This window comes from Sphaerodactylus townsendi, linkage group LG05, assembly GCF_021028975.2.
Source record: "Sphaerodactylus townsendi isolate TG3544 linkage group LG05, MPM_Stown_v2.3, whole genome shotgun sequence".
Taxonomy (NCBI): domain Eukaryota; kingdom Metazoa; phylum Chordata; class Lepidosauria; order Squamata; family Sphaerodactylidae; genus Sphaerodactylus; species Sphaerodactylus townsendi.
In genome coordinates this window covers 18,041,607-18,059,972 of record NC_059429.1, presented here as the reverse complement: position 1 = coordinate 18,059,972, position 18,366 = coordinate 18,041,607, and the positions used below count along the sequence as shown (strand labels likewise).

The 18,366-nt window shown below is 44.0% G+C and overlaps 1 protein-coding gene across 2 annotated transcripts in view; it reads right to left on the bottom strand.

Moving 5' to 3' along the window:
* Positions 1-375: 375 nt before the first annotated feature.
* LMX1A (LIM homeobox transcription factor 1 alpha) overlaps positions 376-18,366 on the bottom strand; it is an 85,253-nt gene continuing 67,262 nt past the window's right edge. The window contains exons 4-8 of one of the 2 annotated variants that reach the window (XM_048495821.1): positions 13,807-13,976; positions 11,148-11,225; positions 4,949-5,018; positions 3,098-3,271; positions 376-1,656 (exon numbers count right to left, since the gene is read on the bottom strand). In XM_048495821.1, the coding sequence (XP_048351778.1) occupies positions 1,496-1,656; positions 3,098-3,271; positions 4,949-5,018; positions 11,148-11,225; positions 13,807-13,976 (653 nt within the window). In that variant the 3' untranslated portion in view covers positions 376-1,495. The remainder of the gene's footprint in view (positions 1,657-3,097; positions 3,272-4,948; positions 5,019-11,147; positions 11,226-13,806; positions 13,977-18,366) is intronic. The other variant, XM_048495822.1, reaches the window with a different exon arrangement.

Sequence of the window (18,366 nt, the reverse complement as noted above, 5' to 3'; positions counted from 1 at the left end):
TGATTGGCTGGATGCTTAGAAGCAGAGTTCTAGAGTCAGCATGAAGAAATTTTGAAGGGAAGTTCAGTTTCAGAGTATGCTAGTGAACGGATGTGTGGAAAGAACTCCATTCTCTGGTGGTTGTAGGATACTCTGATTGAGGGACTGAAGAGTCAGATTAAAAAGGAAGCTGTACTGAGTCCCCTGGTTTAACAAACCGGTCACACTAAAGAAATACATGGGTTGCTATTTTGATTTCTCTGAAGGGAATCCACACTCAGATGGTAAGCAGGGAAGCTTATGAGGGTTGTGGGGGGAAAAAATAAAAAAAACAAGGAAGCAGAAAGCATGAAATTGCCTCCACCAGTGAAAGTGGTTTCTCCCAGTTGCTCAGTCTTTGCAAACAAAACATATTTATTTATTTATATTTGAAATCGCGTCTTTTCGTTCCATAACTTAAGTGCATTGCTTAAATACAATTCACACACCAAATAAATTTGGATTTTTTTCTTTTTTTCCCCATACAGTGTTTTCTGATGTAATTAGGAACAAATCTGATACAATATTAGGTGTATCTGTGTCTTCTATATGCAAGCATACACCACTAAATGCATGGACACACACACTCATTCACTCACACAAGTATTTCTGCTTCTTGCCAGTTGCTTCACATGTTCAACTGTGGAGGAATATATATTAAAAATTTCAGTTTTCTATAGTGCATGAGGAAATTGAAACAAGGGCTAAGCTCAAACTTCAAATTATTTTTTGCATGTTCAGCCATTTCAAAAGTGCCTCCCCTTTTCAGTTTTCATCACACCTGGCAAAATACCTTTGCTTAACGGTTTGCTGCTGCCATTTGCCCTCCCTATCCCTCAGTTACATGATTGTGCAGACAGATCTGTTTGACTATGGGATAGATATATATGTAGAATTGTGGTGCATTTACTACAGGATGCCTGATTGGGTGAGAACCAACATGTGACTGATCCAAGAAGGAAGCAGCAGCAACTGCCCCGTGAAAGACACAACCAAAGGCACAGCATCCAGGAGAAACAAACAGAACTGCAAAACAATGAATATTTGAAAAGTCGGGGAGGGGGGGGGGAGGAATCCCACCCAAAATCACTAGTTGCCACCCATTAATTGAAAGCAGAGAATATTTGCTGCAGCCTTTGTCAACGTCTGAAGCACTAATTTCTGCAACTTTCTTAAATAAAACCAATATTTTAATCCAAGTCCTAGATTTTTTTTTCAAAATTTTACTCTCAGATATTTTTTAACACATTCATTCCAAAAACTGGTGAAGAAATAGAGATTAAAGTTTTGAAATAGTCTTCACAAATGGCCCTGGTTTTCAAATATGTAAAGAAATCGTCAGATCTCGGCTTTGCGGGAGTCCTCTTGAAACAAATTTCACTTTAGCCTTTCAATGCTCACCCTTTTCCTCCTTTTTCGCTCTAACTGGGGCTTGTAAACAATTCAGTAACCAGGTCTGTACAGGGCATCAAACACCTCAAGATGTAAAATAAGAGCTCTGCATGGAATACAGGTGGTCAATGGGGTTTCCCACTCTTGATTGTAGGGGCCCAGATTCGGAGGTCGCTAAGAAACAGTCGCCCAAGTTGCTGAGGGATGTGTCATCACAGTCAAGGTCGTGGAAAAGTGGCTCAACACCTTCAGGTGAGATAAACAAAAGAGGTTGTCTTATTGATGGTACAATCCTTCCGAAAGTTCCTCCTGCTCAATCTCCACTGCATTTATTTATTTATTTATTTTTATTATCATATTTATATACTGCCCCTCCCCCAAGTAGCACCCTTAAATAGTTCCTCATGCATTTCAATGTCATGTGCAAGGAACCTTCCCTCTGGCCTTTAGAATTTCAAACCAGCCACTTTTAGGAACCAAATATGTAAAAAAATTGTTTTATTTCCTTAAAAAAAGAAAAACTCAAGAAGGATAAACATAAAGACAAGAATATTGTAACAGCGGTGGCAGACCTAGAATAAGTTTCCATAAATATGTAAATCTTAAACATACATATCCATTAAATAAACAAAGCACACAGTAAAATCCTTGTTTAAATAATGTTGAAAACTACTAGGTAAGGAAGAAGGAAATCCCACACTTTTGTGTTATTATTAATTTACTAATTGATTGATTGATTGATTGATTGATTGATTGATTGATTGATTGATTGATTGATTAAATTTCTGTACGACCCCTTCCCTTTTGGGCTCGGCGTGGTTCACAACCATTTGTAAAACAGCATAAAACACAATCACTATAAAACTATAAAACAATAGTTCCATTCAAAATCCCAACACAACTAAGATGGTTTAAGACATCCCATTTCTGAATGAGCCCAGAACAGTCTTAAAAGAGGGGGAGGACGGAAAGAAATTACCACCTAATGGGGGGGATAGTGGGGTGAGGCCAGAGATGGTAACCGTTGCTGCCTCAACTACAAGCCTGGTGGGACAACTCTGTCTTACAGGCCCTGTGGAACTGAATTAGATCCTGCAGGGGCCTGGTCTAATCAGACAGAGCATTTCACCAGGCCAGGACAAGGATCAAGAAAGTCCTGGCCCTGGTTGAAGCCAACCAGACTTCCCTCAGGCCAGATACCACAAGTACGTTATTGCTTGAAGGATACAGCACCGGTCAGAGGGTCAAAGTGGGAGAGCCGGTCTTGTAGGTACACTGATCCGAGAACATTTAGGGCTTTGTACGTCAGCACTAGAACTTGATCTGGTACTCCACCTGGAGCCACCTGCAGCTAGCAGAGCACAGGTTGAATCCACCACGAGGTTCCAGTTGGGACCCTCTCTGCTGCATTCTGGACCAGTTGGAGTTTCCAGAGCAAGCCCAAAGGTAGTCCTGAATAAAGCAAGTTGCAGTAATCAAGCCTAGAGGTGACGGTTGCATGGATCACCCTTGTAAGGTGGACTTTCTATAATTGCATCTTGACAGTCCCTCAACTCATATTGAGGGATCCTTTTGCTTCCTGTGAAATATTCCATTGGAACACACCGGAATGAACGGTTTATTAAAAATGCAAATTTTCCTCTGATTGCAATCCGAATCTACAACATGCAGTTTTCTCAGTGCTTACCATAGGGGTGCATGTGGTCCCCAGGCATCTGGGGTGGAGTGAGTCCTTGCCGGAAGGGATCTGAGCTGTAGATGCTTTGATCAATAGCCAGCATTTCTTGTGGGGGCTGCGGCAAAATTGTATATGAATTCACAATACCCTCAAGGCCAGGGTTACTTCCACTGTTTGTCTGAGCTGGAAGACAAGGAGAGAAGCAATAGTTCTCCAAAAGTTCACTCATCATACCCTTCCATCCTACCTGTGTGGCAGGAACTAGATCTTGACTGTCTTGTTGACTTTTGTGAGGAAATCCCTGAACTTCCAAGCCCAGAATTTGTGAACTGTTTCTTACTTCCACATTTCCACTACATGTACAGTCATGATAAACTACACAAAAATAACCTCTTCATTTTTTAGCTGCAGTATAAACAGTATAGCCCATTAGGGGTGGTGATTTGGTAAAATCGGCATCTGGACATGGCCCACCCACTCTAGCGGAGGGAGGGGAAGGGGAGGGAGGGGTGGCATGCAAAGGAGGGGGAGGGGGTCCAGCATCTGAACATGGCCCACCCACCCTAGCAGAGGGAGGAGGAGAGGTGGCTTGCAAGGGAAGGGGAGAGAGGCAGGGAAGGGAGGGAGGGAGGGGTGGCATGCAAGGGAGGGGCCACGGCATCTGGACATGGCCCACCCATCCTAGCGGAGGGAGAGGGGGGAGGGATGGGGAGGGATGACATGCAAGGGAATGGGAGTGAGGGAGGGGAGGGAGTTAGGGGTGGCCTGCAGGGGATGGCCATATCAGATTTTTTCAACTTTTTCATTTACTGAGTCAAATAACCTTGGGACCGAAAAAGCCGGACATGCTGGTGGCGGAGGCAAGAACCTTATCTGGATGCTGGAATCCAGCATTCAGTTGAAACGATCCCCAATGCAGTCTCCCAAGTCTACTTAGACCTGGGAAATGGCGGCTGAGAGAGCAGGTCTCCCAGCATTCAGTTGAAGGTCCCTCCCTTGCCATTTCCCAAGTCCATGCGAACTTGGGAAATGACAGCAGGGTTGGGACAGGGAGAAAGCACAATCTACTTGTTAATATTTTATTATATATATATTTATTTATTATTAGTTTTATATACGACCCTCCCCCTGAGGGCTCAGGGCAGTTCACAACAGGTTAAAACATACATTAAAACATAATTTAAATACCAATTACTTAAAAACAGAATCCATTAAAAATGGGTGGATGGCATGTCATCTGGCTACCCCCCTCCCCCCCTTGTGCCCACGGGAGGCCAGATGACACGGTAGATGTATTTTTAACCAGGCTGGCCAAACTCCTGGTGGAACAGGTCCGTCTTGCAGGCCCTGCGGAAACTCTGTAAGTCCCGCGGGGCCCTGATCTCCCTAGGGAGCCTGTTCCACCAGGTAGGGGCCAGGGCTGAAAAGGCCCTGCCCCTCGTCGAGGCCAGCCTGATCGTTTTTGGACCAGGGATCACGAGTAGGTCCTCCTCCGAGGAGCGGAGGGGCCTACCGGGGCAATATGGGAGAGGCGGTCCCTCAGGTATGCAGGTTTGGTTTTTAGAAACCTGAAAAAATTGGGTAAAATCCCAAATAAAGCCCATACTGCCCTGATGGGTCCTCCTTTCCACCCCCACTTCCCACCTTCCACCTTCCGGCCCAATAAAGGACATGCAGAATCTGACCCTGAGGAACTAAAAAAAGAGAGGAACTAAAAAAATCGTCCTGCCCAGTAGTTGTTGTGGCCTCCCCAAGAAGGGAGTTCACCTCCTCATTTTGAGATTCCTGACTATGCGTGCTGAAGGTCCTGCGGAGACCCAGAGTTACCCTGACAGAAGAGGCTTAAGAGGCAAGCTGTACCAGAACTGAGTCGCTGTGTGTTTTGTTGATCTTGCTGTTGCTGCTGCTGTCGTCTTGCCAGTTTTTTCATCTGTTACCGGAAAAGGAAAATTAGAACAAGTCTGATTGATTTTCGATTAAATGGCAGGAATATCTGAATACTACCCGCCTGATGCTGCAATATGTGATTCTTGAGATTCCTAAGCAGTTCAGAACATACATGAGAACTATTTTTGCTCAGCCATGCCCCACTGATATATCTGGCTCATAGCTTTCACTTAATCAACCATAGCTATCCATTATGGTATTTCCTTCTTACTCTATCAATATTATATGAATATCAACATTATATGAAAAGTCCAGTTACCCAACTGCCCAGCAACATGACACCGCTGAGCAATTAATTAATTAATTAATTAATTAATTAATTAATTAATTAATTAATTAATTAATTAATTAATTAATTAATTAATTAATTAATTAACTACCCTTCCCTAAAAGTCTCAGAGGCCCTTTCCGCACTTGCAAAATAATGCTCTTTCAATTCACTTTCAATCCACCTTGCAGCTGGATGTTAATGTGCAGAATAGCAAAATCCACTTGCAAACAATTGTGAAAGTGGATTGAAAGTGCATTATTCTGCATGTGCGGAAGGGGCCAGGGCGGTTTCCAACATTGGGCACAATAATACACAACATCATGTAGATACTTTAAAATGTGTGCCTTATTCCACATTACACAATCCTTGTAGTAGTTTCTGTCAATTCTCGTCTTTTTTATGACCCCGTAAGATAAGAGAGAGAACAGAAGAGTCCCACCATACTTACATTCTCACATAAAGAGGCAAACAAGAGAAAGGATGCTATTTTTATTGTTTTATCCAACTGATATAGAAATAACTTGCCAAACCAGAGCCAAAACAGTAATACATCCCAAGATTAATACATTTTAGTATAAAATGTAAAGCTATGTAGATAAACAGAGATCCCATCCAGATAGTTAAAAATATTAAATGCCATTCTTCTTATGGAAGGTAAGGCCTTGAGTCCCAAAAAGTAAAATTGCCAGCAGGAAAACGGGACCAAGGTGATTAAAACTCATAGCAACAACTCTCCTCGTTGTCTCTCAGTACCATATAAACTGAAAATAATCAGACAGTTGATAAAACAATGGCATCACCAAATGGTTTCAGTTAAATGAAAAGAAAGTCCAGTAGCACCTAAAATACTAACAATATTTATTTCAATATTAGTCTATTAGGTGCCACTGGAATTTTTTTTAAAAAATTGTTATGACAGACACAGCTATCCCTTTGCAACGAACATTCAGTTGCAGCAGTGGCGTAGCACCAATGGGACAGCAGTGGCATAGCACCAACGGAGACAGACTGACACAGCTATCCCTTTGCAACGAACATTCAGTTGCAGCAGTGGCGTAGCACCAATGGGATAGGGGGGCACGATGCCCCTGGCGGAACCACGGCGGAGGTGTGGCCAGGCTGCAGATGGGGCATGGTGGGGGCATTCCAGGGGTGTTCCAGGGCAGGGGTAGGTAGTGCTATGGCAGGGGCGCAGGGCATACATGCGCCCCAGGCGGAGTTTCCCCTCATTTCGCCTCTGAGTTGCAGACAAACACAGGTTTGGTTGCTCATTATTCAGTTCTTAAAAAGAAGAAGCCAGATGTAGACCCTGGGAAGTCACACAGCTACTAAGGATAAGGCAGATATTGGAGTTGTGTGATATGCAATGAGACCTTTTATCTGAACTGCCCTTGGAAACATGAATCCTGCTTATTCACGCAATCTGGTTCTCAGAAGCTCCAAGCAATCTTGATGTTGAAAAGATGGAGCCTGCAAACCAATTTGCTTCCAACAGAAGACTACTGTGCTTTCAAACATTCAGTGCCAAAATACCCGGAGTTTCAATTTTTCATATAATAACTTCAGGTTTCAAGATTTTGCCCCAAAGACAAGGTACCCAACAAACTTCCCCAAAACATTAACGTATCTATTCCTCATCAGGAAAAGATTTCAAAATACTATACTTTACATTTCCAAAGAATATTAGGAGTTTATGAATGAAAGGTGTCAGATTAATATCCACTGCTGTCTGGCTGAACTTTTTAATATAATTTGAGCATGAGAACATAGATGTGCCTCCTGTCTCATACACAGCTGTCTCCTGTTCATGTGTACTTTAACTTGGAAAAATATGATACTTTGAAATCTGATCTTTGAATATTAATATATTGGTTTTCAGGATGGAGCTTCCCACAAACAGGTTTGGATGACAAGAATCAGAGTGTTATATTTGCTTCATTCTAATTGATTACTTCCTATCATGTCTGAAAAGCCACATTTTTGCAGAAATTGTTGGCGATCTTTTGTCTCTCACATTCCTACATGTATTTCCAAAACCTCAAAACATGTCTCCTGCCCTAGGCCTCAAGATTATGGCCTGAAACATCTCTTTCTCCTGTAAATATGCAGCCTGATGAATAGCTCTGTGATACATCATTTTGGTTGGTCTTAGTAAAAGGTATTATGTGGATTTTGGTTTCGGACTTTTCTTTGGATCAGCATGGCTATCTGGAATGTCCAACCTACATATGTGTTACCAGAGCAACACAGAAGTTGTCTCTCTGTACCTGGTTCTAACATTGTTCCAGTAACATCTGTAAATCAAAGCCATGTGCTTTGGATGAACAACAATCTTCTTTCCTACATTAGTGATCATAGTTTTGATCCGCAGGAAGGTTTCTGCTGACACAACGACTTTCCATTCACTGCAGTCCAAAAATCCCTCTGAAATGTCGGTCCTGAAGGGATAGGAGACCCCAAGAGCAGCATGAGGAGGGAATCAGAAGTGTTGTATTTCAAGAAATTAGCAGAGCAAATAATAAGGCAGAGATGCAAGTGAGTTTACACTAAATATTTACATTAAATACAGGAACAGCAAACTCTGCTTATGCAAGTACTCAGTCTGGGTGTCTGTGCAGTTTATCTGTGTCTGTGGCCCTTTCCGCACAGGCCCAATACAGCACCCTGGGGACGGCAAAAATGCCGTCCCCAGGGAGCTGTTCGCATGGAGGGCACAACTGCTTCGCAGCCGCGTCACCCTCACGCCTCCCCAGCGGCGCGAAGCCGCCATTTTCCTGAGCGAGGTTTTTGGAAAACGGCGGCTTCCAGCCACTGCCGTGTGAATGGCAGCGGCTGGAAGGTGCCATCCCTCCCCCTTTGCCCGATCGACCTACCTTCTCTGCGACCGTCCAGCGCATCGCCGAGGCCTGGGGACACGCCCCCCCTGCCCTGCAACTCCGGAGTGGTCGTGCAGGGCAGGGGGCGTGTCCCCTGGCCTCGGCAATGCGCTGGACAGTCGCAGAGAAGGTAGGTCAATCGGACGATGGCACCCCACGGCGCCATCTTCCTGTTCGTTACCGGGACCATTCGTGCGAACAGTCCCGGGGGGGTTGGGTTGACGTCATGTACCCCCAGCATGGCTGTGCGGAAATGGCCTGTGTGTCTGCCTCTTCTCTTTTGATGGAAGAAGAAAGGAAAGAGCTTTCCAGAAGCTCATTTGATTCCAGGCATGTGACTTCAGTATTCTATCTACATACTGAACAGTTAACTCTTGCTCGACTGAATGAAGCAGGAACTTATAAAATCCAAACAAACTACTTCTCAAGCGTCAGCCTCTGAAGCCGACCAGGTATTATTTATGATGGAGATTCTCAAATTTCATCTTGGTAAGTGGTTTTGTCAGTATGTCTACTATCATTTTCTCATGTAAAGAGTCTAATTCTTTTACTGCCATCATCCATTTTTCTTTTTCAGGGGGAGGCAACTTTACATTTCACCCAGCTTTTGGGTACTGGAGTGGTAGGTGTATCTGGTGCCCCACTCTTGTACTTCTTTCTGACCTCCTTTCTGACCTCCATTACTACAATTTCTCTTTCTGTGTTTTGGCTCTATCTTCTTCCTCTTCTGGTTTGGAAGTCTCTTGTTGGGATGCAGTACAGGCAGGCAGTGCTGTAATCCACTCTGTAACTGAGACTTCTTCAGTATCACGTCTGCTTTCTTTTGTGGAGTCAACTCGTTTTGAAGCACAAAGAATGCTTCTTTCATCCATGTATGTACCATTGCATATCTGGATATCATAGGATATGATATCCTATGGATCCATGACTCTGTAGCCCAATATCGGAGAATAAAATTTCTGGTGCTCTTCCATACTTGTTTTTAAGCTTTGAACATATTAAGCTTTGAACCAGAGGGGGGATCCAGTAGGTTCTCACAGGTTCCTGAGAGTAGGTTACTAATTATTTGTGTGTGCCAAGAGGGGGTTACTAATTGGTGATTTTGCCACGTGATTTTTGCCTTAGTTACGCCCCTCCTCTCAGCAATAGCGCGCAGAACTTGAAGCAGTCTGGCAGGAGGTGCACCAGCGTGCATGGCAGCCGGCGCCTGCGTGCATTCGTTTCCCGCCCAAGGATCGGCGCAGTGGCTGCGTCCTTGCCACAGCCCTGCCCAGGAATGCCCCACCCCGGAATACCCGGCCACGCCCCCTTCGTGTCCCGCCCAGCCCCATTGGCGCTACGCCACAGTTTGAATCCCACCACCATGGGAACCTGTTACTAAAATTTTTGGATCCCACCACTGCTTTGAACTTATTAAATACTTGAGCTTTTGATTTAAGAAAATACACATGGGCAAATCGACTTGCTGCATTAATAAAAGTCAACATGTATTTGTTTCTACCAACAGAAGGTGCTTGAGATCCAATAGGTCTGAGTATACTTTTTTAGCAATAAATTAGCAGAGCAAATAATAGGGCAGAGATTTGTTTTGTAGAACTGTACTAGACAAATGAATTTACACTAAATATAGGAACAGCAAACTCTATCTATGCAAATGCTCAGTCTGAATATCTGTGCAGTCTATATGTGTGTCTCCTCCCCTTTTTTTTCTTCAAGAATAAATGGGAGATCTTTCCAGAAACTCATGTGATTCCAGGTAAATGACTTCAGTATTCTATCTACATACTCAACACTTAACTCTTGCTTGACTGAATGAATCGTGTACTTGTAAAAACCTAACAAGGGGAGAACTGACAAAAATTCCTTCTCCTTGTGAGTGTGGCAATTCTCTAGTAGATGCAAGTCAATGAGAACGTCTCCACCCAGAGTTACGTTTCAGGAATATGCTTGCATAATGGGAAGGGTTGCCACAAGTTCAACTTACCCTGTTTGACACCCAAGATCAGACTGTGAGCTGAACAGGGATAATCTCTGATTATATTGAGCAATTTGAACAGCTGCCCATCAAGTTTGCAGCTGTCTGTTGCTCGGAAGCCAATTTACATCTGATGAAAGATCAACTGAGAGTCAAGTTCTTATTCACACATACACTGTCAGGTTACAAAAAGCAGAGGAGAAAAAGTCTCATTTTTTCCTTCCATCTCCTTCAAACTTAAAAGGGACTGCAGTGATTCTTTTGATTTCTGTCTTGCAAAAGGGAGGTGTGATAGAGCTGGTTTCTTTTCCTCCCCTATCAAGCTGGGTGGAGACAGATGCAATGTTTTAAATCTCTGAATTGCAAAAGAGAGAAAAGAAATAAATCGATTCTCTGCACAGCCCCACAAATAATGCTTAGGAGCTCCACACTGCAAAACGGAGAGGAGAAGGAAAATAAGGAGGGTTTCTGATCGCCTCCTCTCCCCCTAAACTTACTGCACCTAAAAAAGTCGGGAATCCAGTAGAGTTTCCAATATGGAATATTAGAAGAACCCAATTTGTAGATGATTCCTATAATCAGCTGGGAGTCAGCTCCTGATCCCCCTCTCCCAGTACTTGGCTGATTACATACATTCACCATCAGTAGATCAGTAGCTGACTCCCTGCTGATCTCTCATCAGCTGAGAGTGGGCTTCTGATGGCTGCAAGCAGTGAATAGAAATTAAATTAGCTGGCTTCCTGAACAGCACTGGTGAACAGGAAGTGAACCAAACTGGCAGGAATTCGAGCATTTTGAATGATAACAAAAGCTGATACTGGAATTTGATAGCCTTGGACATACGTTAGGCACTTTCTTTTTGCATGGTGGCGAAATGTGTATTCCAGAGCTTGAATCAGATCCAGACTCAGGTCCTACTGCACATATCCCCCACCTCCATCCTAAAAGCTTCCGTAATAAGACAGTAAATTGTTTAAAGAGAAAGGTTACCTTAGCTCTTTGATTCTGGAACCAGACCTGTACAACTCGGACACTCAGCCCCGTCTCCGCTGCTAAGGTTTCTCTCACCTTCATTAAATGTCAGAACAACAGACACTGGTATTCCTTCAGAAACAAAATCCTCAGCAAAATAGTCACTGCTGAAGAAATTGTGAATGATAAAAATTGAATGTTTATCTCCCCTATGAACTTTGAGGCAAGTATTTGAAAGGTATATAGTAATGTTTAATTTCCCCCCCAATTTTTAAGGCTTATGAGAGACCTAGCTGTCAACTGCAGGTTCTGAGTATAATAATAATAATAACCTCTAATGGCATAATTAAAACAACAGCAGCAATATACCAGCAACAATGGCAACCTCAGTGTAATGATACAATCTCCAGTACAGTTATAACCGTTTGCTGATGACAGAGCACAAAAAGTTAGCCAGCGCTTCCAATACACCTGCAGAACCACAATCCAGCATCGTTACCACAATTGAAGTTCTGAGTATTGATAGCACTCAATGGGTGACCAATAGAAATCTCAGTGCAAAATTTCTCAGCCACATGAACTAGCTGTTTGATGAAAACGCCTGTGTGGTAGTGAAGTTTTTAAACTCCAGTTTGTCATACTGATCTTTTACATTTCTAAGTTTGCACTTAAACATTTAATACGTCAAAAAGTTCTGAACTGGATAATTTATACTAACAAAACTACATCGTTTTGAATTTTAAAAAAATTGTTGAATTACAAAATTCAGCAAAAAATTTTGGCACTTAATTTTGTTGGCATCCGGAAAAAGCAGCAAGCTGATATTTTAAGAAATGACCACATGTACCCAAAACAACACACACACACACACACACACCGCAACACACCCTTCTCAGAACAGGAGCAGATTTTCCCTTCATTTTCACATCTGGAGTTTAAAAACAAATCTTCAGTCCATGGGGAAATCAGCATGAATTTCTATAGCCTCCAAAATCAATGTCAGTTTTATGTCCAGGAGCAGAGTTGGGGAAGGGGTTAAAACGGGAAATTGGAAGGCTGGACATGAGGGGAAAGACCAGGAAAGGAAGAGGAAGCAATGATTAGTGGAGGGGAGAGATTTCTCTGCCTCAGAAAATCCTGATGCATTCTCCTCTTGTTATCAAATAATCTTTAAATAATTTATTACCATCAAACTGAAATCTTCATTTAAATGCCAATCATGCAACAACAAGAAAGCTTGACTCTAACACTCTAGTCCAGCCATTCTCAACCAGGGTTCCGTGGTACCCTGGGGTGCCGTGAGCATGTCCCAAGGGTACCGCAGCAACACTACCGCGCCCCCTCATTTTTGTGGTGTCTCCCACCGGCGCCAGCAAGGACATGGAGCTGGCCCATGGGACAGGGCCTGCCACAAGGTCAGCAGCCGCCACCCCCCAGTGCTTCCCTTCACCCTGGGAGGGGAAGGTGGGGCTGTGGCAAGCAGGGGCAATGGAAGGGGAAGGTGGGGGGTGGTGGCAGGGGTACCGTGAGATATGAAGAATGAGGTCAAGGGTACCCTGACTTCGAAAAGGTTGGGAAACACTGCTCTAGTCTCAATGTGATCAAATTGTGGAAGGCCTTGAAAAAGTTCCTATCTTCCCAAATCAGAACTATCTCAAATCTGAACAGCTGTCCACATAACATCTACCTGATGCTATGTGCCCATATGTTACGTACCTCTGTCTATCCAATTACTTTATCACACTGTTATTAACTAGTAGTTAAAATTATGTAGTAATTGTAATTCAGCTACTTTTACAGGACAGCTTAAACAAAGGGTGTTGTGTGGTTTCCAGAGTGTATGGCCATGTTCTAGTAGCATTTTTCCTCACGCTTCACCTGCATCTGCGGCTGGCATCTTCAGAGGATCCTCTGAAGATGCCAGCCACAGATGCAGGTGAAACGTCAGGAGAAAATGCTAATAGAGCGTGGCCATACAGCCCGGAAACCACACAACCCCCCAGTGCTTCCGGCCCTGAAAGCCTTCGACAATATGTAGCTTAAAGTTACAATCCAAATCTATTTAGTGTTACGAGGTATAATTTTACAACAGATTTCCACACCCTCAAAAAGCTTCTATGCTTTTGACTATCAAAATGGGAAAAACCAACTGGGGATCTTTAAGGTGTGATAAGAAGAGTGCCAAGGTCACTTCTGTCTGTCTTGTCAATTCTTTTATCTGCCACAGTCCATGGTTGATTGGTCCCATTTGATACCAAACAGGGGAAGTCTGGGTTATAGAAACTCAAAGGCTGATTACCCACAGTCAGCTCTTGCCCCACTCGAGTGCAAAAAAATTGCTAGAAGTATTCTCACTTTCCGCGGAGAAAGTGAGAAGTACAAGTGGGGCAAAAGGAATTATGTTTGGACAAGAAATCTTGCCCCGATGTACTTCCTCTCCTGGTGTGCGGCAGGGAGCATGTACGTCAGGACAAGAAATCTTGCCCTGCTGCACTTCGGCTCCCAGTGTGCACCCGGTGCACCTGAAGCCCCTGGAGCCCCCCCCCCCTAATCAGCCAAAGATGCAGTTTCTGATCACAATATCTTGGATTTCCAAAATATGGGTTCCTGTGTGGCTCGATGATTCAATGAGGTCTCTAGCAGTTGAAATGTTCATGATGCCCATATATATTTATACCTTCCTACATGGCTTGGAGGACACCTCAAATGACGCTTTGAATGCCCTGCGCTGTTGCGTTGTGAGGATGGTCCGGGGTCGCTTGGGCCTCTTCTGGTCCTTGTTCTCCTCAGATGCTTTCCTGGCTCCTATTCCCATTTTGCCCAGGTTCTCCTCATCATCACTTTTACCTGAAAAGATGTATAAACGTTTCATGAAAAGTTGCAGCCTGGGACAGTTTAAAACGCCCTCTTTCTTATTTTATGCAATTTGAACTAGAAAGCATAAGAACGTATCTGGGTGAGGGTTTTTTTTAACCTTGTACACCAGCTAAAATTGGTGTCCAGTGTTGTTGATGATTACCACACTCCTCTTACACTATCATCCCTCTAAGGTCCCTTCTGGTGTTAGTCGTTTAACTAACTGCTGGTTCTTCTGTTTCTAGTGGAACGCTTTCCCCCTTTTCAACTACTTCTTTCCTGAAGGCCAAGGGTGAAACTGGATGCCAGTCAGACTGGCATGTTTTATTCTTTCTTTTCTCCTCCTCTCTGTGGTATTTCAAAAGCGTGATGGGGAAAGTCGTGATGTGGAAGGAATAACTGTACACCCCCAATCTTGCATGTGCAAGCATTTCATTGTTTTTGGAAGCATTTCATTGTTTCTGGATGTTCTCCCTGCTTCCAGCTCTTTTATTCAGTGTGATAAAACATTTCCCAATCTGGATACATGGAAGAATGAAATAGGGAAGTATTTGAAACCATTGAAAAGAGGAAAAAAGTTAACGCGCAGCAGGACGGGGGAATCCTGCCCTGTGAATGAAATGTGGAACATAGTCCCCCCCACCACTGTGAACACCTGCTCACCAAATCCCTTGGAATGATGGGAAGTTGATTCTGCTTTAACGTAGCTGTACTTTTAATTAACTCGGCCTTTCAAGCCTACCAGGAACAGTGTAGGAATTAATTAATCTTTAAGACTCCTCCTGATGTCACACGGGAAAGGCCTACGGGCAGTTTACATTGTCAGGAGTGACCTTGGCACAACCCCAATGCTCAACGGAGGGGGGGGGGAGATAAAGATGGAGAACCAGTTTCAAGCATGAAAATGAAGGAATTCTTTGGCTGCAGGGTATTAGGGGATGGAGAGATGTTAGTACACTTTTAATTGGGAAGTTCCCCTTTCACAGCTCGCTTGTTTACTTAGGCTTGGGTTCTTGGAAGGGAGTCATTGAACGGGGGGCTTTGCGGCTTATGACCAACATATGGCTTCCCGTGCTCGGCTCTTTATCTTAATTTTCTCATAAAGTGTCCCTAAGTTTCTATTACACTCCCTGGCCTCTTCTATTTTCAAAGAGGGCTTTGGGGAGAGAGGCCGGTGAGATAAGAATATGTCGCAATCTCCCAGCCTGATAAAATATCATCGGAGAAAGTGCCTTGGTGCAGTTATATCAGGACCCCCTTGGTGCTCCGTGCCTTGGTGCAGTTATATCAGGACCCCCTCATATTGAGGGGCCCTGCCGTCCCCCCTTCTGGGGGTAGGTTTTAAATTGGGGTTGGACCCCTCTTGTTTACTTGTTTACTTATGTATTACTGTTATTCGCTGTTTTATGAGTTTTAAATTATTTTATGGGATGGAGCCTATATATTTATATTTTGTATGATTGCTCCTGTCTGATGTTTAGATAGTGTTGTTCACCGCCCGGAGCCCTTCGGGGATCGGGCGGTATATAAATTAAATAAATAAATAAATAAAGTCTGATGTTGCTTGTAGTCGTTAGTTGTTCATTAATTTTTTTTTAATTGTCATTTGTCCAGATGGACATTTTCTAGCAAATCAGGATCGTTCCCCGTGAAATTTGTGCGGTCTGGTTGCAGTGTGGGCTACATCCACATTGTCTCCGTTTTGCATTCATTGCCACTGAGAACAACAAGGCATTTGTATTGATGACTGAGAATTCCATAAAGAAGTTTTCTGTACAGGTTCCTCCGTCAGCTGGCATGTCCCCATGCTCAGATAAAGGATTTTATTGTCCCACACATCTGGGACCTCATGCCTTTCCAACGTAAGTCAACTGCACGATTATAAGTCTTGTGAGTTTAATGAAAAGGACCAACAGATTTTTTTCCCTTTAAAAAGGACTGATAAGATACAAACAAATGTAGTTAAAGCAAGAACCTCCTTGGGGTTCAATTCAGTCACTGGAGACAGTTTTACAAAACAGTCCAAAGCAAAGGTAAACCCATTGACTTCAATGGACTCAGAGTTCCACTTGGATTACAACCTAGTCTTCTTCTCTGTCTGGAAATCTCTGGCTCATTCCGCACATGAAGAATAATGCACTTTCAAACTGCTTTCAGTGCTCTTTGAAGCTGTGCGGAATAGCAAAATCCACTTGCAAACAGTTGTGGAAGTGGTTTGAAAATGCATTATTTTGCATGTGCAGAAGGGGCCCCTGTTTGACAGAGCAACATTTTTATTTCCGTCAAAAAGGTTTCCCTTTTTCTTGCACGTCTGATCATTTTCCTTGGGGTGCCACAAGACAAGCTATTTTCCCAGTAGATGGCAGCATTTTGCTGATTTTGATCTAGTCAGCGATGTTCTGCAGCTCTTGCTTAGACAGTTTTGTTATGATGTCACTTGCAAGAAGATTCGCACAAAAATATGAAGACTTCATTATATACTACTTGCTCCGGACTTGCAATTGGTATGACCAAGCAGACATATTTCATCTTTCCTTCAACAATTTGGTACATCTATCAATTTCTTATTAAAGATTCGAATTTTGGGTGCCCAGGGACCATTTGAAATCATTTTTTTGCAAATTAATTCATCTGAGTCACAAAGGTTATAATAAATGTTATTTCTAGTCTGTTAGATGTTTTCATTTTAACCACTAGGGGAGGCCATTTGGCCAAAATGTACCTGGTCGAAAATTTATGTTGTGTAAATGTAAGCGAATATTTGTATTGAAGGGTATTATGGGCCTTTAACATATATTACATATATTTTTATAATTTTGTAATTAGCAGTCCTTTATTTGCATTTTCTTGGCCTTCAGGTGTTCTTCCCCATGGTGCCTGAATTGCACATATCTGCACCTGCAGAACCTAAAAAAAGCCCCCCCCCCAAAAAAAACCCTGGTCCCTATGATTTCCCCAGACATTGAGGGAAGGGGGAGGGAAATCTCACATGGAAGAGCCACAGCATTACTTAAGCATGGGTTGTGCTCCAACACCTCTCTGCTGGATGGGACAGCAAGGCCCAGTTCAGTCCGGTCTAATATAAGGTGACCAGATGGTCACCTTTGTGAACCGAGACAGGGTAGGCGGCCGCCCACGCACGCGCATACGTGTGCAGCCGCAGGAGCACACTGTTGCAGGAGCGCACTGCCTTCTGGGGCTTGCCATTTCCCGCCCTGTCACAGGGCGGGAAACAGCAAGCCCCAGAAAGCCGTGCTCCTGCGGCCCCGCGTGTGGGAGGCTGCCACACTGCCTTGCACCCCAGAAGGCAGTGCGGCAGCCTCCCAAAAATCGGGACAAATTAAAAAACCCGCGGGACGCAGGACAAATAGTTTGAAGGCGGGACTGTCCCGCCAAAAGTGGGATGTCTGGTCAGCCTAGTCTAATAGGACTTCACAATCATCCCTACTGCAGAATTGCCAAAAATGGAACAAGCAGGTAAGATGATCAAGACATCACCTTACCCTGCTATGTTCTATTTCTTCCAGCACATTTCTTCAGAGCCGGCAGATTTCCCTGGCCAGATTTCCCTGCATTTGTTGTTTTCCACCTTTCTTCCCACAGGAAGATGCTAGATGAATTACGATACACTGGAATACTAGGCAGAGATAGGTTGCTACCTGATTCGACCATGTGCTGTTTTGGTCCATATATTCCAGTTTCATTTTAAAATAGTATTTTCCCCTGTTTTACAATGTGGGGTGCCCAACTTTTTCCCAAAAGGCACTAGCAGCAGTAGAAAGGGGCAGATTTCTATTGGGGAAACGATGTGAGGGCCTTCAATTCCCTGCAGGGCAGGTGGGCGTCCTACATTTGAGGGCCAAAACCTGGGTCTCTGCCTCTATTCCCCTCCGCTGCAGTCCTCCCTGCCCACCAGGAAAATAAAACTGCATGAAAATGTGTTAGAGAGGGAGAGATATCCTCCCCTGAATGCTTTTTATGATGTCCTCAATATGTTAAACTTGTGTTCTGTGGAAAAGACCACAGTAGTGTACAGGATGCTGACATTTTTAAAAACAGAATCCTGGATGGGTGCTAGCCAGTGGTGGGATCCAAACATTTTAGTAACAGGTTCCCATGGTGGTGGGATCCAAACAGTGGCGAAGCACCAATGGGGCTGGGCGGGGCACGACGGGGGCGGGGGCGGGCACGACAGGGGCGGGGCATTGCTAGGCGGGGCTGTGGCAAGGACGCAGCCGCTGTGCCGGTCCTTGGGCGGGAAACGAATGCACGCAGGCGCAGGCTGCCACGCACGCCGGTGCACCTCCTGCTAGACTGCTTCAAGTTCTGCGCGCTACTGCTGAGGAGCGGAGGAGGAGCATAACTAAGGCAAAAATCACGT